Source organism: Camelina sativa, chromosome 19 (genome assembly GCF_030686135.1).
Source record: "Camelina sativa cultivar CO46 ecotype springtype chromosome 19, ASM3068613v1".
NCBI classification, from domain to species: domain Eukaryota; kingdom Viridiplantae; phylum Streptophyta; class Magnoliopsida; order Brassicales; family Brassicaceae; genus Camelina; species Camelina sativa.
Window position 1 is genome coordinate 9,074,535 of NC_141898.1, and position 18,619 is coordinate 9,093,153.

The following is an 18,619-nucleotide window of genomic DNA, read 5'->3' on the forward strand; positions in this document are numbered from 1 at the left end:
CCCTCCTTTTTCGTGATTATTAAATTCTACACGTCACCATGTTTGTTTTCCATTCATTATTATCCTACCCAAAAAAAAAACAAAAAACAAAATCAGTCTGTCTAAATTGGGCCGGGCTTTTAAAGCCCAAAAAGATTATTATTATACGTTTATTATAAAAAGAAAAAAAAAAAAAAAAAGGAAATAGAAATTAGTTTCTTCTCTCTCTATTCTCAGTTCTTCTTTCTCCCTTCGTCAAGTCACTTTTGAGTCGCGCAGCAATTTGGCGTTTGGTATCTCTCAATCTGCTGCTCCTTCCTCAGTCATGGATATCGATTTCAACGAGTACAAGCTCAGGTGCGAGCTTCGTGGCCACGATGATGATGTAAGATCTTCTTTTCTTCTTTTCCCAGAAAAATCTGCTTCTTCTTTGATCAATTCTATCCTGGGTTTTGATATTAAGTCTTATATTTGTAAGGGTTTTTAGTATTCACCCTCGTGATTTCGATTTCCTTCTTCCGCTTTGCATCCAATTTTTTTTTTTTCTTTCAACCCTATGAGCTGATTTGATTTAGTGTGTTTTTGATTAGTTTTCTTATTAGGTTAATGTATGTATCAGCGAATTTTTCAGAGATAATTTGATATACTGGGTACTGAATTTGAGAATTGTATCTAATAGGGTTACATGTTTTAACCTTGCTTGTCAATGGCATTAACATGTACAATTCTAATGACACTTGTTGGTATAGATCAAACCGACAACATTGAATTATTTTATACAAATGTTTTCGGCAGGGGTGTGATTCGTTCTTTGTTTTTAAATTCATTCAAACTGTATCTTATGCTATTGAGCTAATGTAATTTTAATAGTAACTGTAATTTTTGACATTGGAACATCTTCAGGTTCGTGGGATATGTGTCTGTAGTGATGAGAATATAGCTACTTCATCAAGAGATAGGACCATAAGGGTTTGGTCACTGGATCCATCTGACAAACGCAAGTATACATCTTCTAAGATTCTGTTGGGTCATACTAGCTTCGTTGGGCCACTTGCATGGATTCAACCAACTGATGATTACCCTGAAGGGAGACTTGTCTCTGGGAGTATGGATACTTTCGTCTTTGTTTGGAACCTGATTAATGGAGAGAATATTCAGACATTGAAGGGTCATCAGATGCAAGTCACTGGTGTTACTCTTGATAACGAGGACATTGTGTCCTCTTCGGTTGACCAGTAAGTCCCTCTCATGTTCATGTAATTTCCTTAGTATGAAACTTACTAAACTGTTCAGACAATAATGTTTCTTGCTTAGTATCCAGTGAATGTATTAGCCTGCGGTTTTCCTTCACTGTTTCCCAGTAATGTAATCTCCCATATGGGATATTATGTTATGATTTTTAACCATAAATCATAAGGGCTTTATCAGTGTTACCTGTGTGTATTGTCTTGAGTAGCTTACTCGCTTTAGTAATATGGGGGTAAAGAGATCTATCAAAATATGATTTACTCTCCTATTGTTGTGTAGTGTAACTTAAGTTCCCGTTTATTTTTGTTATCTGAAGAACTCTGAAACGATGGAGAAACGGCCAGCTTGTTGAATCTTGGGAGGCACACCAGTCGCCTGTCCAGGCTGTGATAAAGTTGCCATCTGGTGAGCTAGTATCAGGTACATCATCCAGCTAATTTGATTGTTCTGTTTTTCTTTAGTTTCTTGATGTCGAATATTTCCTTAATCAATTGTTTTTTTCCTAATTTGATTGGTCTGCAAGCTTATGTTAATGATTTTTTGGTTGGCCTTAAGATGCATAGACTTCTCCTTGATCATGCTTGATAGCATAGTTTTCACTGAAGTCATTTTTGCTATTACCAGGTTCAAGTGACGCCAGTCTCAAACTCTGGAAGGGAAAAACTAGTCTGCGAACTCTTTCAGGGCATACAGGTGAAATTCGTTGGCCTCTCTCAGATTTCCATATCTCTGGAAATTCCTTGGCAGTATGAGACACCACATATCGAAAATAAGATAGAATATGACACTAGGTGCACTGAGATAGCTGTCTTGTAAAGTGCAAAGACACTGCCTGTTGTCAGGAATTCCTTTTTATTGGAGAAACTATTGTCTTATGCAATTAATTATATTTTTGCAATGCAGATACTGTTAGAGGGTTAGCTGTGATGCCTGATTTAGGATTTCTTTCCGCATCACATGATGGGTAAGTTATTTGATTCCAACAAACTCATGCCTTACTGAATTCCATTGTCCAAGTGAATCCTTATGTGCTTAATTCGAATCGTGTTATCTTTTGCATGAACTTGATAAGTTTTGGATCTGAGGATTATATGTGTTGATCTTAAATATGATGCTTAGGTTTTCTCTTTTTCAGTCTTTCATACCTTTGTAAATCACTATATATATTTTTTTTTCTAACAGTTCAATCAGGTTATGGGCACTAAGTGGGGAAGTTCTTCTGGAGATGGTTGGCCACACCTCCATTGTTTATTCAGTTGACGCACGTTCATCTGGTCTTATTGTTAGTGGCAGTGAAGATCGCCATGCCAAGATATGGAAAGGTGATAATGGGTTCCTTTGTATCTATTGATGTCTTGGCTGTTCTTCACTTGTGTTCTACAGTTTTCTAGGTTTTCTGAGGTCTGAGATGTTTTAGTTTAGAAAATATCTCTCCAATTTCAAGTATGATGCTCGCTCTTTAAGCTGAATTTAACTATTAAAGATGACTCTTATATCACATTCTTTGTGGAAGACGTTATAAATGTGTTTACTTAGTTACTGCCTATGGAAAGTTAGTTGTTAGCATCTCGGACAGTATCAAGTGATCAGAAACCCATTTGAAATGCTACAAAGATTGGTCTGCTGTATGTTATTATTGATATCACTAGGGAAACGAGACCGACATTTTGGTTTTAGAGCATATTTGTTTATTATAGGTTGAGATGTTGTTCTTACTTTGTTGCTATCGTCTGGTACAGATGGAGTCTGCGTTCAGAGTTTGGAACACCCAGGCTGTGTCTGGGATGCCAAGTTTTTAGAAAGCGGGGATATTGTGACAGCATGTTCAGATGGAGTGGTTCGTGTTTGGACAGTACGTCAAGGCGTGATTGCAGATCAGATGGAGATTGATGCTTACGATTCCCAAATTTCTGAGTACAAATTGAGCAGGTAATCTGATCATTTATGGTTGTCTCAACTCTTATCGATTAAATTTTGTGTCCATTGAGTATTTTCATGTGGCAATGTCATGATTTTTTAATTATATGACCTGCTTACGGGGTACGATTTCACTTCTTTTATACTCAAAATATACAGTAACTGCAAAGTATATGCGTGCTGTTCTTTATCTCAGGAAAAAGGTTGGCGGACTGAAACTTGACGAGCTGCCGGGACTTGATTCTCTGACGTCACCAGGTACCACTTATTATCCATTTATTGTATTATTGACTTTTATTATACAGTAGAAAGGTTAAGTTTTAAAGAGATCACAAGAGAATACATATATAATTTCCCAGCTGTAATTGATGATGTCTGGCAATTAAAGTTGAATAGATTAAGCTGGGCATTCTTGTAAGTTGTAACATCATCTTCTCGTATTTGATGTATATTTCTCAGGTACCAGTGATGGCCAGACAAAAGTAGTAAGGGAAGGAGACAATGGTGTTGCTTATGCATGGAATATGAAAGAGCAGAGATGGGACAAAGTAAGTCCAGAGAATGAACTTTTATCTTTTTTTTGAAAAGTTACCATCGGATGAAGGCTTGCAAGTTTCCATGAATGAGCATGCCGTCCGGTCATAAAATGATAGCATATACTGCCAGAAATCGTCAATCAGTGCTAGTAGCGAAGGTTTTAAATGAATTTAAAGAGTGCTTGATCTAATGTGGCACCCAAAACCTGGGAGAAAAGGTGGCTCTGATTTTGATTTCTAGTCCTTTTGAAGTAGGAATACCAGTATATCTTAAGTGGATAGTAAGGATATGATATGAGATAGATTTCTCTCTAACATTTGATTGCATATGAACGGATTGGTGAGGTTGTCCTTATGTGGTAGAATGGATTTGAGTTCTCACTGCATGCCTTTTTTAGATTGGCGAGGTTGTTGATGGCCCAGATGGTGTGGCTGACCGTCCAATTTTCGATGGAGTTCAATATGATTTTGGTTAGATTCTGACCTATTACTGAAACTTCAGATTCTTGTAAAATCGAATTGAATAGAATTCTTAGTTTTTTTCTTCTTATCTCAGTTTTCGATGTTGACATTGGTGATGGGGAACCTATCCGCAAGCTACCTTACAATGGATCAGGTACCTGAATGCACTTACTCGCCTTGTTTTGCTTCCAAGTGCAACCACAGTTAACTGCTTCAGTTTATGATACTTTAATCTTTTCTTGTTTGGCAGACAATCCTTATGATGCAGCTGACAAGTGGCTTCTGAAAGAGAATCTTCCCTTTGCATATCGGCAGCAGATTGTTGAATTTATTTTACAAAATTCTGGGCAGAAAGACTTCAACTTTAATCCATCGTTTCGTGATCCCTTCACTGGCGGTAAAAAATCACATGTTTTTGAAAATATTTGGTCTGAAAGTTTGTTTTTAAGATTTTATTTTAATTTTGTGTTTTGCCATTTTTTGTGTAACAGCAAATGCTTATGTGCCTGGGCAACCATCACATACAGCTGGTATGAACAACACTATCTGTGTTATTTTTCACATATTACTTAAATTTCCATAAAGTATCTCTGTTTCTCGTAATATTTTTGTGTTGCCTCATGCTTTGACTCTTCTCTGTTGCAGCAACTTCGGCAAAACCTTTATACAAGCACATTCCGAAAGTACGCCGGAATTCTTTCTTCATTACAGTTTAATGTTTCTAGCTTTTGATCCTTGTTTCTTTCATTATGTTCTCCAGAAAGGTGTGCTTGTTTTCGATGTTGCTCAATATGACGGGATTCTGAAAAAGATGACAGAATTTAATACTACTTTACGATCTGACTCGGTAAGCTTTTAGTATTAACGTTTGGCGCACAAAATGATTTAATGATTATTTACTTATACTATTGTTGGTTTTTATGTTTCTACAACTTTTCCATCTTTTGAAGGCAAATAGTGACAAGTCCTTGACAGAACTCGAAGTATCCAGAGTAGGCGCAATCATTACTATACTCAAGGACACATCACACTACCACTCCACCAATTTTGCTGACATGGATATTGCTTTGCTTTTGAAAGTGCTACAAGCATGGCCACCTACAATGATGTTTCCTGGTTCGTCTTCTTTTACCAATCAATTAGTCAAACAGAATAAGTTATTACATACTGAGCATCTGATGGTAGCCATACGTTTCTTAATATTATGAAGCCACTTTATTATTGCGTCTATTGTTGGATAACCTTTTGTTTTTCTTTTGGGTCAAGCTCTTACATCTATGGTTTTTGAATATACAGCTACTGATATAGTCAGGATGCTTGTATTGCATCCTCACGGAGCAAGTCTACTTATTAAGCATGTGGAAAACAACAATGGTAATCATCTCTCCCGTGAAGCTATGCTTTCTCAACATTAACGAAAGTACCAGCTAATGCCCTTTATTAACTGGTATCTCTCTGTTACTATAATTCATTCAGATCTGCTTTTGGATTTGATAAAGAAAGTCACAGAAGATTCAGCTCTTCCTGCAAATCTTTTAACAACTGTTCGTGTCCTGGTTAATCTATTCAAGAATTCTTCATTTCATTACTGGCTACAGACGCATCGCAGTCAAGTAAGTACTATTTCATTTATATGGTTTTATATCATAATAATTAGAGTCTGTGATGTTCTTGAGGAGGAATTTTTGGTTCCTGTGTCTAGTGTCCATAGCTGAATGAATACATCTGTCATAGTGACAGGACATCTGTGTTTGTGTGTTTTATTATGACTATATTAAAGAAGTGGTTTTATGGGTACTCATCTTTTTTTGTGTTTGGTGTCCATCAATACAGATTCTTGATGCCTTCTCAAACTGTTATTCATCCCCAAATAAGAATCTGCAGTTGGCATATTCGACATTGCTTCTCAAGTAAGATCTCTCTTAGATTAATTTTGTTCTACTTAGATTCATGCCAAATTGTAGCTAAATTCTATTGTACTCTCTGTGAGAAGATCAGACCGTAATCTATGCTTTTGTTTTACCTCAGTTATGCAGTGCTGTTAATAGAGAAGAAGGATCAAGAAGGTCAAGCCCAAGTCCTTTCAGCAGCATTACAGGTGCGTCTAAACTTGGTGATTTTAACTATCATTGCATATAACCAGTTCATATCTCGCCAATTAGTTGAATCTCAGCTGTTTTATTTGTCTATATTACTTTGCACAAATCTCTTAGATCAAAATAAAATGGGAGGGGACCAATGTACGAAATAGTTTACTATCGTTTCTGTGCTAAAAGATTTAAGTTAATACAGGTTGCAGAAGAGGAAGCTGCAGATGTCGATTCCAAGTTCCGGAGTTTGGTAGCAATCGGGTCACTGGTTAGTTTCCGCAAACAAGTAGAGAGTAATATATCTTCTTGTTAATTACATAATATTGATACGGTGTGTGTTTCTGAAACAACAGATGCTTGAAGGTCTCGTGAAGAAGATAGCTATAGATTTTGATGTGGAGAGCATTGCGAAATCAGCAAAAGCCTCCAAGGAAGCCAAGATTGCAGAAGTTGGTGCCGATATCGATCTTGTAATTCGTCAGTAACTTTAAAAGAGAGTCTGTGATGGAAACCCGAGGATTTGGATATTCGTTGATTCTCTCAACATTTTTCCATATGATTCAGAATCACTTTTCTTTGAAATGCAATGCAATCTTTTTTTTTCTTTCAGATTTCTAAATACAGATTTGAATACTAACAGATGTGAAAACAGGGGAAGAGCAGTAACTCTGCTCTCATGGCTTCCATTTAGAGTAGAACTTCTGATCACCCCACATTAACATTCTACTAAGCGAAACGTTAACGTTCTTCTTCTTCAAATGCCAATGCCTTGGCTTTATCCTCTTCCCCAAGCTAAACCCAAAGTACTGCGGAAACTTCTTGAGCTCTTCCAATTCTCTTTCCATGTCATAAACCAGAAACTCAAACTTGGGTCTCAAGTTATCTTCAACGCTGTATCCAAATATCGCGGGGATTCTCCCACAGACTCTGGCTGCTTCGTCGTGTTCGAACCCTATGCTCTTCAAGAATCTCATCTTACCTCTTAGCTTCTCAACCCTCGTGTTCAGCACGTGAGCGTTCGTCTTGCTCGCTCGGTTCAGATTCCGTAGCCCTAGCTCCTTAAGGTAAACAAGCGTCGGTCTCAAGCAATACTCTACGTCGGAGAGGAGGATGTTGGGGCAATTTACGATTAAGCCCCTGGATTCTTCCGCTGAAGCTCCGAGCTCGCCGGTGAGAAAGTCGAAGACGGGATCGAGTTTAGAAATGTCGAAAGTGGGAGAGAAGAGCTGTGGGCAGAGGAAGACGAGGCGTGGGAAATCTTCGTCGGAGAATCCTTTCAATTTTAGGAAGTTCACGGCGGAGAGGATAACGGGAAGATCATTCGCCGGAGGAGCGAGTCGGGGGTTCTGAGGAACGATTCCGAGAGAAGAGAGGTGTCTAAGGTTTTCACGGTGCGAGGTTTGGAATTTGAGATAGAGAGGTTTAGAGCTAGGAGGAGGAGGAGAAGAAGAAGAAGACGACGACGAGAAAGAGGAGAGAGGTTGAAGATGAAGTGAAGCAATAACAGCCATATCCGACGATTCTTCACTCTTTCATCTCATCCCGGTTCGATTTTATCTTTTTTTTTTTGTTGATTTTGAACCGGGTTTAGTATGGAGGGCCGGTTCGGTTAACTTCTACACATATATGGACCAGAGTATATTGGGCTAAGATCAAAGGCCCATCAAAAAAAACCTAAGACCAGAGGAGAAGAAGCTCTTTCACCGTTTCTCCCTCGTCTTGGATGTTGTGAGATTCTTCTCTCTGACTCAAATCCAGAGCTCGTTTAGGATTAAAAAAAAAATGAAGCCAGTGATAGGCACGGTGGTGTCGAACAAAATGCAGAAGTCGGTGGTTGTAGCCGTCGATAGACTATTCCACAACAGGCTTTACAATCGCTATGTCAAACGCACTTCCAAGTTCATGGCTCACGATGAAAAGGACTCCTGTAACATCGGCGATCGTGTAAGTAATTTTCCCTTTTATTTTTGTGGTGAATTTGAGATACATTTGGTTTAGGGAAAGCTTTGCATTTTTGTAATGTTTTTGAACTCAAAACATTTGGAAGTAGACTTGCCTGTTTGTGTTTCCTTGTTTATTAGGTTGGTCTTAAAAAGGGAAACTTGAATGGTTATATTAAAAATACAGGTGAAATTGGATCCTTCAAGGCCTTTGAGCAAGCATAAGCATTGGATTGTTTCAGAAATCATAAAGAAAGCACGCATTTATTCTCCACAGGCTGCTGCTGCTGCTGCTCTCAACTCCTCCTCCTCCTCCTCCACTGCTGAGCAGTCCCCTGTTTCGTCTTCCTAAGGTGATTTAGTTTTTGCTCTCTTTGATTAATTGTACCAGGTCTTGTTTCGCTTGCTAGTTCAGACTTCAGAGTAGTGTTCTTTTGGTACCTTTTAGCTAGTTTTTGTGGAACTGCATGAGAATTGACTTTTGATGCGTTTCTGGAATAAATCATCGACCTTTGACTTTTAATAGTACCATCTCTTACGGTATAAGAGATTATTGTGTGGCAATGTAGCTTGTTAGGCATCTTGATTTTCCATTCTTAAGTTCTTGGAAGTTGGAACCCATTTTGTGCTGCTACATTTTCTCTGTCTTGACCAATACGATTTATAGCTTGTTAGGCATCTTGATTAGTTATATCTACCGTAGTCTATTTTCCTTACCTTTTCGGTTGGATAGGCTTTAAACCACCGTTCCTCTTGCTGCAGTTTTGCAGTCCAGGCGCAAACTCAACTCACTCAGGGTCGAGAATTGTGTTTAGCAGACGTAGCAGCAGCCATCAACAGGGGATGTGGTAACTGAGAACATAATTATCTCGCTGTAGTGTAGGTGCTTTTTGGTGATGTTGATCAGATGGTGAAATCCTGATTAGTTGTATAATTGATGAATCTGAAGTTAATCTATTGAAAGTTATGAATAGTTTTCACTCTTAACAAAAGAAAAGCTAATCCAATTATTTACAGAGATTGTGTTGGTCATAACTCATAAGTGATGTTAAGAAGGCAAAACTTACTCATCTAATTGCATATAAGCAGTTGGAGAAAGTAAACGCCAATCTGTTACAGTGCATATATAAGAAGCCAACGCCAAAAAAAACTATTCAAAGTGCGAATGAATATGTTTGGACTTTGGACCAAACCAAACAAAACCAAACCGAACCAGCCTTGCCATGTCAGCATTGTAACCACAACTCCTGATTGGTCGCTTGTAATGTTATGTGGGTCCCATGATATCAAGATGCAGTGGCAGACGCCGAACTCTTTCTATCTGACGTTCCATTGTATCCCATAAGATAAAATTTTGTTTCTTTAAGATTCCTTGTCTGACAGCGTTCTTCTAGTGTCTGAAAAATTCAAAGTTAATGTGCATAAGTACGAGCTAGTGAAGAAGAAGAAGAAGAAGAAGACTAACTAACAACAATGGAAGGAACTTGTTTTCTCCGTGGGCAACCACCTCTCACAACAATACCCTCTATTCCCAGCAAAAAAGGATTTCTTCTCCAAAGATGGAAGACCAATCGGAGAGTCAGGTTTTCAGGTTTAAAGAATCACTCGGTTTCTGGAAAGTCCAGGTCTTTCGATCTTAGCCTCAGGGCTTCAGGTACTACATAAATAGTTTCAAGATTTTTTTCGTTTACTATTTCTGCAAATCCGCACTTTTGTTATAAATTCGTCTATCGAATTGCAACTGTTGGTTTTGTTTTTACTTGCTTTTTCGTGATTTGGGTCTTGTTTGTTGCTGATGTTTTCTTCAATGCTTTTGTTTCCCAAGTCTTCAGTTCTGGTATTGATGATCTAGAAGTTTTACATTTACTCATCTCCCTTATTTGTAATTGAACAAAGGTCCTATAAGAGCAAGCTCTGCAGTAACAGAAGCAAGCCCTATGAACGTAAATTCCAAAGAAGAAGACACTGTCTTTGTAGCCGGTGCAACTGGTAAAGTTGGTTCTAGAACTGTGAGGTTAGTTTCTTGCTTCCCCTTTAAGTTTGAATTATATAATTCGCAATGCTGGTTGGTTAAAGTGTCCTATCCAATGTCCTCTTTCTCTCAGAGAACTACTGAAGCTCGGATTTCGGGTTAGAGCTGGAGTTCGAAGTGCTCAGAGAGCAGGAAGTCTAGTGCAAGTATGACTTACATTATTACTTAAATGTATGTTACAGTCAATTGATTCATCATGTTTAGTGATGTTTTTAATACTTTGCAGAGTGTTAAGGGAATGAAGCTTCAGAACACTGATGAAGGAACTCAACGTAAGAACTAAATGTTTTGATTTATGTGCAATGATCTCATTGTAGCAAAGTAACAGGCAGTGTCTGTGTTTTTAGCCCAGCTGTAGAAAAGCTTGAAATTGTGGAATGTGACTTGGAGAAAAAAGATTCAATAAAGCCTGCATTGGGAAAAGCATCGGTGGTTATATGCTGTATCGGTGCTAGCGAGAAAGAGATCTCTGATATTACCGGCCCTTACAGGATTGATTACCTAGCCACCAAAAACCTTGTTGATGCTGGTAAGAATAATATAGCTCAAAGCGTTTAATTTGTCTATCCTCTCTTTATTTCCTCTTTCTTGTTTCATCATTGCCTCTTATGGTATTATGAGCAGCAAAATCTGCAAAAGTTAATAACTTCATTTTGGTGACATCCTTGGGGACAAATAAATTTGGATTTCCCGCTGCTATTCTCAAGTAAGTCTGTAAATTCTTTCATTACACACTTTTATTAGAGAAGCATATATAACTTAATGGCATGTTCTTGGTATATATATATGACAAATTCTAAACATCTCGTATTTGAAGCCTATTCTGGGGAGTTCTTTGCTGGAAGAGAAAAGCTGAAGAAGCATTGATTGAAAGTGGTCTCAATTACGCAGTGAGTGATTCACAAATTATCTTAAACCAAACCTACAATTTCAGAGACTCTTTCTATTGTATCATGTCTGAAATTTTTGTCTTTCCGTCTTATATCATCAGATAGTTAGGCCTGGAGGAATGGAGAGGCCCACAGATGCATACAAAGAAACTCATAATCTAACTCTTTCTCTAGACGATACATTGTTTGGTGGTCAGGTCTCAAATCTCCAGGTATACATATTTTTTCCTCGTCTCTGACACAGTGATATGACCACATTATGAAGAAGAGCTTTGATTTGTTTTTTGCTTCCTTGTTATTGATCTACAGGTTGCAGAATTGCTCGCTTGTATGGCAAAGAATCCTCGACTTTCTTGCTCCAAGATTGTGGAAGTGGTTGCTGAAACAACTGCTCCATTAACTTCAATGGAAAAGCTTCTTGAAAAGATTCCTTCCAAACGTCCTTATGTGCCTCCACCAAAGGTTATATTGCATTCTTTTCCTCTCTTTTTTGATCTTGATCATCTATCTCTTCTGATATGATGATTATCTTTATTTCTCTTCATTTCCCCTGTGGACAGGAATCAGTTGCAGCCAAAGAGGTCAAACCAGTCCCTACTAAGCCTGTCACTCAAGAGCCAACAGCTCCCAAGGAGGATGAAGCACCTCCAAAAGAAAAAGATGTGAAACCTAGGCCACTGTCTCCTTATGCGGCGTAAGACAACTTGTTCCTCAACGGAAATAATCAAATATGTAACCAAAATGACTTGTTGACATGATATTGATTGTTTTCGGCTTGTATTGTTTGTTTTGTGAATATAATATAGCTATGAAGACTTGAAACCTCCAACATCTCCTATTCCAAGTTCGACCACATCACTCGGGTCTGCCAAATCGAAGGAGGTAGATGCCACTCAGGTTCCTGTTGAGGCCAATGTAGTGCCAGATAGTATCTCAAATGTCCTAGTAGAAGAAGTAAAGCAAGCTGTAGAAGAGGAAGAAGTAAAGCAAGCTGTAGAAGAAGAAGAAGTAAAGCAAACTGAGGAAAAGAAAGAGAGGCCCCTTTCCCCGTATGCCTGGTAAAACCTTATTAACTCTGCGGCTTTATTCTATTCAGGAGTCACTAGATTGAAAATTGATTATGTGCACCTACAATTTATATTGCTAACATTACAGTCGGAGTAATAAATGTGTGAGCAGGTTTTGATTTCAAAATGACTTGTTGACATGACATTGTTTGTTTTTGGCTTGTATTGATCCTTTTTTGTTTTGTGAATATAATATAGCTACGAAGACTTGAAACCTCCAACATCTCCTATTCCAAGTTCGACCACATCACTCGGTACTGCCAAATCTAAGGAGGTAGATGCCACTCAGGTTCCTGTGGAGGCCAAAGTAGTGCCAGATAGTATCTCAAATGTCCCAGTAGAAGAAGAAGAAGAAGAAGAAGTAAAGAAAGCTGTAGAAGAAGAAGTTAAGCAAGCTGAGGAAGAGAAACAGAGGCCTCTTTCCCCTTATGCCTGGTAAAACCTTATTAACTTTGCGGCTTTATTCTATTCAGGAGCCACTAGATTCAAAATTGATTATGCGCGCCTATAGTTTCTATTGTTATCATTACAGTTGGAGTAATAAATGTGTGAGCAGGTACTAACTTCAAAAGTTTGATGCTTTTTCTGCTTGGTCTTTTTGTGATGCAGCTATGAAAATCTGAAACCACCTTCGTCACCCTGTCCTAAAGCTTCGGGTACCAGAAAAACTGATTCTTTGTTGCCTGGTCTAGCCGATTCTGATACTGATAAAAGCTCAACAGTTGCACCAAGTGTCACTGAGACAGCAGTTGCACCAAGTGTCACTGAGACAGCAGTGGCAACAAGTCCCCCTGAGACAGCAGTTGCGACAAGTCCCCCTGAGACAGCAGTTGCGAAAAGTGCCCCTGAGACAGCATTTGCGACAAGTGCCCCTGAGACAGCAGTTGCAACAAGTGTTACCGAGACAGAAACACCAGCCACACCAAGAATGAGGCCTCTTTCTCCTTATGCAGTGTAACAACTTTTCGTCTTCTGTTATGTATATCCTCTATGTGTACATCTAATTTGCTTGTGATCCGTTTTTTCTTCAATGAATCTATACTGTGTTTTGCAGCTACGATGACCTGAAACCACCAACCTCACCAACTCCTGCATCAACCGGTCCCAAGAAAGCAGCATCTGAGATAACAGCAGCTGCAGAAGACAACTCGGAGTTGCCTGGAGGCAATAATGATGTGTTGGAAACAGTTGATGGAAGTGTGTAAGTATCTAGATACCAAATTTAAAGTGTGTATAGTTAAGAAATCAATCACTTCAATATTAAGGGTTTTCTCGCTTTGTTTTGTCAGGAACACTACTCCATCTTCTTCTGTACCGGAAGCAGTACCTGTTGTTAGCAATGTAGACACTTCCCTTGCTTCAGGAGACAATCCAGCTCAGCCAAAGCCAAGACCTTTATCACCTTACACAATGTAAGATATACAGAGAGCATAGCATGCTGGTTCTAAGTGTACCCATTGTTATTACTTCTTCTTATGTGACCTGAGAAACGTAAATGTTTGCAGGTACGAGGACATGAAGCCTCCAACTTCACCACTTCCATCTCCAGTCATCAATCATTAGTTATGTGAAACGAGAATTGGCCTCTTAAATCCTGGAGATTCTTCTTGTTGTTGTTTATTACAGATTCTAAACAGTGAGTGAGAGAGAGATGGGGCAATTCAGTTTTGCAGGTATGAATCAGTGAGCTTATTTGTAGAGTAATACAATATGCCTTATGAGTTCTACTTTTATTTCTCCTGTCCAACTATCATATGTGGTAACCCATTTGTTTCCTTTTCTCATATATTATATGACCCAAATTTCTCAACGTTACTTTAGGTTTTCATATATCTATCTTCTGTGTTCTTATTCAATCAACTTTGTGTTTGTATACAAATTTAGTATTAAAAAATTGGGGAAGTTTTCTAAGTGTATGTTTACTGGTAATAACCATTCATGGATGTATACTAAATTACTCTGCATGGTAAGAAGTGTCAATACTCTTAGTCTTAGTCTTTTAGTTGTGTTGAAAATTGTGGCGATCGAGACAAGAACTGCGAAGACAGAAGAGTTGTCGCTTATGTCTTGGAGCGAAAACTACGGAACAGAAACTTAGGAAGTCACAACGAAGAACACAATACCAAAAATGAATCTTCTATTAGCTAAATCATCTCTCTTGGATTCTCTTTATCTATTTCCCTGAAAACACTTGGAATTTACGTTTAGTCACATATATGGAACACTTCCAAACAAAACCAACTCTAACAACATATTGTATATATGTTTTTCTTTAAATAATGTTGATTGATCCAATCGCCAAAAAACTTGTGTTGTGTCCTTGGCAATTGAAGACTAGTCAGTTAAGAGCATTGAATAATGAGTACTATCTAAAATATTTTTTTTTTTAAATAAGTACGGGCTTTAGTTATTAAATATGAATCTCTAATTCTCCATGTTACGTATGGTAGCTTTCTTATAGAAAAAGGGTTTTTGCACCTTCTCACCTTTCATCGCTTTTAAGGCCTTTCTTTACCATTTCAATCAAGTGCCTTGGTGCTTGCCACTCCATCTCTTTAACCAAAAGACACCCACTAAATACCTTTTCTTGTTTACCATTAGTAACTCTTTCCGGATAATGCTTTGTCAAAAGATGTTTTTTATATACTCGTGAAATGCGATTATATGGTTTGAATTTTAGTGGAGGTTTAGAAAATATAATGGTCCTCTTGACTAGTATGCAACCCATATAAATAACGTGGAAGTTGGAACTACATATATATCCTTAAAAAATCTACTTATATTTATTTATAAATTAACTGTTCCAAATGTTAATAGCTCTCCCTCGGAAAGTACTATGAGCAGCAGTCTATGAGTACATATTGAAGTGTTTGTATCATTTTGTCACTACAACATAAGATTAGCGTACGAATACAACCATGGATGTTCCAACTTCCAAATAATTTAAATTTTGAATCTAGCGTAAAGAGAAACCGATTTAAGAACTAACACGAAGAGAAACAGTAAATCTTCGATTTGTATGCTGTCCTCTCTGTATGTGATGCTGGCATAGAAAAAGTAGCCTTTACAAAACATCAGACCCGATGTCAAACCAATAATTACATAATGTTTGTTTCTTTTGATGCAAAATACCCCAAAAAGAGACACATATTTTGTTTTATTTTAGGATACTTTACATTATTTCATTAAAGTGTGTCAATCTCAATCAAAGGCATTTTCTTTCCAAGATCGGACTGGTTTATTAATGATGAAATAATCAGATAACTAAACTTAACGACCATGCAGATGATTTTATCATCCAATAACAAGTTAGATACATATAAGATCTAAATCCTAAAAATATGTATTGCTTGTAAAAAAAGTCATTTATTGTAACACAAAGATGTTAGGTAAAAGAACAGATAGAAAATTTATAAATATCACAGTTAAATATTTTTTCACAATTTTTTAATCAAATTTTTTTGGGAAAAAAAAAGATTGTACACTTTGTATATATGATTCTTATTTCTAGGGAGTAGTCTCATTCCATTCGTGGTATAGTGCTTTTTCACTGCAATTTTCTTCTGTTCTTTTAACCTTTCATTTCTTCTTCTTCTTCAGTAACTTTTCTTTTGTCACTATCTAAATTGTTTTATATCTCTCATTTAATGCTCTGTTTCCAGTGATTTTTCAGCTGTTGGGTTGTTTACTAGTTTTTACTTCTGAGTTTATCACACAACACAAAACTCTTTAAAATACATTAGGCGGGGGATTTCAACATTTTTCACACAAAGAAGAAAGAAGACTCTTCAAACACTCATGAAGTCGACAACAACTTTGAGTCACAAACGTTCTCGAAGGTTCTGTCTCTTCTTCTTTCATAAGTTTATATATCATTTACGAGTCTTGTCTTACCTAGTTTCTGTTCTTTTCCAGCGATCCGGTCCCCAAAAAATCTCTCAAGAACAAGAAATCGAGTGAAGCCCTTTACAAACTCGACATGGTCAGGATACTTCAAAAGAGTTAAATCTTTTTCTTAATCTCTTTGTTCATCAAATCAACTTATGTTTTTGGTTTTTTAGGAGGAATTGTTGCAGAGAGAGATAGAACAGCTAAAATCTCTTCTAAAGTCCAGAAAGTTACATCCCAGTGCCAGGAGAGTCTCAAGTGATGAGGTTCTAATAAAGTTTTCTCACAAGATTTTCTTAGGTTTTCTAAGAAAATTCAAAACAGATCTCAAAACTCTTACTTTCTTCTCTCTGCAGATTGATTTGTTGCTTCAAGAAGATGAAGTATTAGTACGGCGTGAAATGGAGACAGTCCTTCGACGCAAACTATTCTTGGAAGATTCTAAAAATGAAGATTCCTCTATCCCTAAGGTTTTTCTAAAGCTTTTCCTACCTTAGAACACAAGTAAGTCCCCTTTAAATATTTTGCCTAAGATTGATGAGAAGGTTTTTATAAATTCTTGATTTAGGAAGCAAAGAAACTGGTGAGAGAAATCGCGGGTTTGGAGCTGCAAGTTATGTACTTGGAAACATATCTTCTTTTGTTATACCGGAGATTATTCAACAACAAAATTACATCTGAGTTCAAATCAGAGGGGAAAGAGAGATCAGAGGCTGTTCTTGGGTGCACTAAACTCATTGATTCACCCAAAAACTCAGTCTGCAGCCCTCAGAAAGTTCTAGAAGACTCTGGAATATTCCGCAGCCACTCATCGTTGTCTCATTGTTCAGGCTATTCCTTTAGAATGTCTCCTCAAGCAATGGACTCATCATATCATCGCTCTCTTCCTTTCTCAATGCTTGAGGTAAACGAAACTGTGTTAGACAGTTAAAAATCTTGGTTAATTAACATGCTTAAGTTAAATGGTGATTTACATTTTCACGCTTGCAGCAATCTGATATCAATGCGTTGATGGGGACATATGTTTCTGAAAACGTTCATGAATCACCAAATAGTTTGTCTGAAGAGATGGTCAAGTGCATCTCGGAAGTATTTCGTCAACTCACAGATCCAAAATCACTAGTAGTCGAAAATGATCGAGAATCAAGCAGCCCTTTCCGCGGGAAAGAGCCTCTGAAGATCACTAGCCGACCTTACGACAAATTATTAATGGTGAAATCGATATGTAGAGACTCGGAGAAGTTAAATGCAGTTGAACCTGCTTTGAAACATTTCAGGTTTTTCAGTCTCAGGCTCTTACAAAATATTAACTTCTTTTGGTTTATATAAGTTAACTCTGTTATTTAATTAATTCAAAATGTTTAGGTCACTTGTTAATAAGTTAGAAGGAGTGAATCCAAGGAGGTTAAATCATGAAGAAAAGCTTGCTTTCTGGATCAACATACACAACTCTCTGGTTATGCATGTAATGTTACTTTCTTAAAAGTAAACCTTCTTTTAACATTACATGATCTTGATAAATCTCTCTATACATTAACTAGCTACTTTGGATTTTTGTTATTGTCTCTTTTGCAGTCGATACTTGTCTATGGGAACCCTAAAAACAGTATGAAAAGGGTATCAGGGTTGCTGAAGGTAGGGGTAATCTTACTTACATTGAAAACTACTTGGGACACAAGTCATCGGCAAATTAACAATGACTAGGGGTTTTCTATTGTGTAATATAGGCTGCGTACAACGTTGGAGGTCGAAGCTTGAACTTAGATACCATTCAGACTTCAATCCTTGGTTGCCGTGTCTCTCGTCCAGGACAGGCAAGTCTCTCTGATTGATTTCCATTCTGAAAATTTGACTTGACTTGATGAGGGCTAATAATATGATATATGGGTATTTGCAGGTATTTAGGTTCTTGTTTGCTTCAAGATCAAAGGGTAAAGCTGGAGATTTGGGAAGAGATTATGCTATAACTCACCCTGAGCCTCTTCTTCATTTTGCTCTTTGCTCGGGGAACTTGTCAGATCCATCAGTAAGCGAATCCCCTGACTCAACATCGTTTCTTATATTACACGCTATTCATATTGAAAGATTACGTTTTAAACACTCTTCTTTTAGGTTCGTATATATACGCCCAAGAACGTGATGATGGAGCTAGAATGCGGTAGAGAAGAGTATGTGACATCAAACCTAGGAATTTCCAAAGACAACAAGATTCTTTTACCGAAGCTCGTCGAATTATATGCCAAGGATACTGAACTTCGCAACGTCGGTGTTCTCGACATGATCGGGAACTTTTTGCCTTGTGAAGCAAGAGATAGAATCCAGCAGTGTCGGAACAAGAAACACGGTAGATTCTCCATAGATTGGGTCGCACATGATTTCAGATTCGGGTTACTTCTCTGAGAAGAAAACGTGAGTCATGAACAGAGGTTTTTGTTTTCCTTTTTTCATCTGATATGATGTAATGTGATGTGAGAGATGAATCGAAGAACTTCCTATTGTATCAATTTATCGAGTTATGAGATTTAAATTAGGTTTAGAACTCAAACAAGTTGAATCATTGAACCCAAGAA

At 37.6% G+C, this 18,619-nt stretch overlaps 5 protein-coding genes across 5 annotated transcripts; 4 read left to right on the plus strand and 1 right to left on the minus strand.

The window, feature by feature from the left end:
• The first annotated feature begins 88 nt into the window (after positions 1-88).
• Positions 89-6,841, plus strand: LOC104765752 (uncharacterized). The gene is made up of 22 exons (XM_010489512.2): positions 89-364; positions 883-1,214; positions 1,544-1,647; positions 1,852-1,920; positions 2,131-2,191; positions 2,410-2,549; positions 2,967-3,156; positions 3,341-3,402; positions 3,604-3,692; positions 4,079-4,151; positions 4,237-4,296; positions 4,393-4,539; positions 4,634-4,672; positions 4,788-4,825; positions 4,903-4,989; positions 5,093-5,258; positions 5,439-5,516; positions 5,619-5,755; positions 5,976-6,052; positions 6,171-6,240; positions 6,435-6,500; positions 6,586-6,841. Exons 1-22 carry the CDS (start codon positions 305-307, stop codon positions 6,715-6,717), a joined length of 2,277 nt encoding a protein of 758 aa, XP_010487814.2. The 5' UTR covers positions 89-304; the 3' UTR covers positions 6,718-6,841.
• On the minus strand, positions 6,803-7,743 carry LOC104765751 (transcription termination factor MTEF1, chloroplastic-like). Its single transcript, XM_010489511.3, has one exon. The coding sequence runs from the start codon at positions 7,741-7,743 to the stop codon at positions 6,907-6,909; it is 837 nt and encodes a 278-aa protein (XP_010487813.1). The 3' UTR covers positions 6,803-6,906.
• Positions 7,744-7,885: 142 nt separating this feature from the next.
• Positions 7,886-9,169, plus strand: LOC104765753 (uncharacterized). The gene is made up of 3 exons (XM_010489513.3): positions 7,886-8,176; positions 8,360-8,525; positions 8,935-9,169. The coding sequence occupies exons 1-2, from the start codon at positions 8,015-8,017 to the stop codon at positions 8,522-8,524; spliced, it is 327 nt and encodes a 108-aa protein (XP_010487815.1). The 5' UTR covers positions 7,886-8,014; the 3' UTR covers position 8,525; positions 8,935-9,169.
• A 298-nt stretch (positions 9,170-9,467) lies between these two features.
• On the plus strand, positions 9,468-13,976 carry LOC104765754 (protein TIC 62, chloroplastic). The gene is made up of 16 exons (XM_010489514.3): positions 9,468-9,826; positions 10,069-10,186; positions 10,278-10,350; positions 10,431-10,476; positions 10,557-10,733; positions 10,829-10,910; positions 11,022-11,094; positions 11,196-11,306; positions 11,404-11,556; positions 11,655-11,788; positions 11,901-12,152; positions 12,360-12,596; positions 12,771-13,115; positions 13,216-13,362; positions 13,451-13,573; positions 13,667-13,976. Exons 1-16 carry the CDS (start codon positions 9,646-9,648, stop codon positions 13,722-13,724), a joined length of 2,310 nt encoding a protein of 769 aa, XP_010487816.2. The 5' UTR covers positions 9,468-9,645; the 3' UTR covers positions 13,725-13,976.
• A 1,706-nt stretch (positions 13,977-15,682) lies between these two features.
• On the plus strand, positions 15,683-18,553 carry LOC104765756 (uncharacterized). The gene is made up of 11 exons (XM_019241326.2): positions 15,683-16,000; positions 16,077-16,143; positions 16,223-16,315; positions 16,406-16,519; positions 16,618-16,953; positions 17,040-17,326; positions 17,415-17,514; positions 17,625-17,684; positions 17,777-17,863; positions 17,947-18,075; positions 18,162-18,553. The coding sequence occupies exons 1-11, from the start codon at positions 15,960-15,962 to the stop codon at positions 18,447-18,449; spliced, it is 1,602 nt and encodes a 533-aa protein (XP_019096871.2). The 5' UTR covers positions 15,683-15,959; the 3' UTR covers positions 18,450-18,553.
• The last annotated feature ends 66 nt before the right edge of the window (positions 18,554-18,619 follow it).

Bases quoted from the DNA above. Each gene is read 5' to 3' on its own strand.
- LOC104765752 (XM_010489512.2), top strand. From the start codon at position 305: ATGGATATCGATTTCAACGAGTACAAGCTCAGGTGCGAGCTTCGTGGC. The intron at 4,297-4,392 runs GTACCTGAATGC...CTTGTTTGGCAG, and splicing joins GCTACCTTACAATGGATCAG to ACAATCCTTATGATGCAGCT. The intron at 4,826-4,902 runs GTACGCCGGAAT...TATGTTCTCCAG, and splicing joins TATACAAGCACATTCCGAAA to AAAGGTGTGCTTGTTTTCGA.
- LOC104765751 (XM_010489511.3), bottom strand. From the start codon at position 7,743: ATGGCTGTTATTGCTTCACTTCATCTTCAACCTCTCTCCTCTTTCTCG.
- LOC104765756 (XM_019241326.2), top strand. From the start codon at position 15,960: ATGAAGTCGACAACAACTTTGAGTCACAAACGTTCTCGAAG. The intron at 16,316-16,405 runs GTTCTAATAAAG...TTCTCTCTGCAG, and splicing joins GGAGAGTCTCAAGTGATGAG to ATTGATTTGTTGCTTCAAGA. The intron at 17,327-17,414 runs GTTTTTCAGTCT...CAAAATGTTTAG, and splicing joins CCTGCTTTGAAACATTTCAG to GTCACTTGTTAATAAGTTAG.
- LOC104765753 (XM_010489513.3), top strand. From the start codon at position 8,015: ATGAAGCCAGTGATAGGCACGGTGGTGTCGAACAAAATGCAGAAGTCG. The intron at 8,177-8,359 runs GTAAGTAATTTT...TTAAAAATACAG, and splicing joins CCTGTAACATCGGCGATCGT to GTGAAATTGGATCCTTCAAG.
- LOC104765754 (XM_010489514.3), top strand. From the start codon at position 9,646: ATGGAAGGAACTTGTTTTCTCCGTGGGCAACCACCTCTCACAACAATA. The intron at 11,307-11,403 runs GTATACATATTT...ATTGATCTACAG, and splicing joins GTCAGGTCTCAAATCTCCAG to GTTGCAGAATTGCTCGCTTG. The intron at 12,597-12,770 runs GTAAAACCTTAT...TTTGTGATGCAG, and splicing joins CCTCTTTCCCCTTATGCCTG to CTATGAAAATCTGAAACCAC.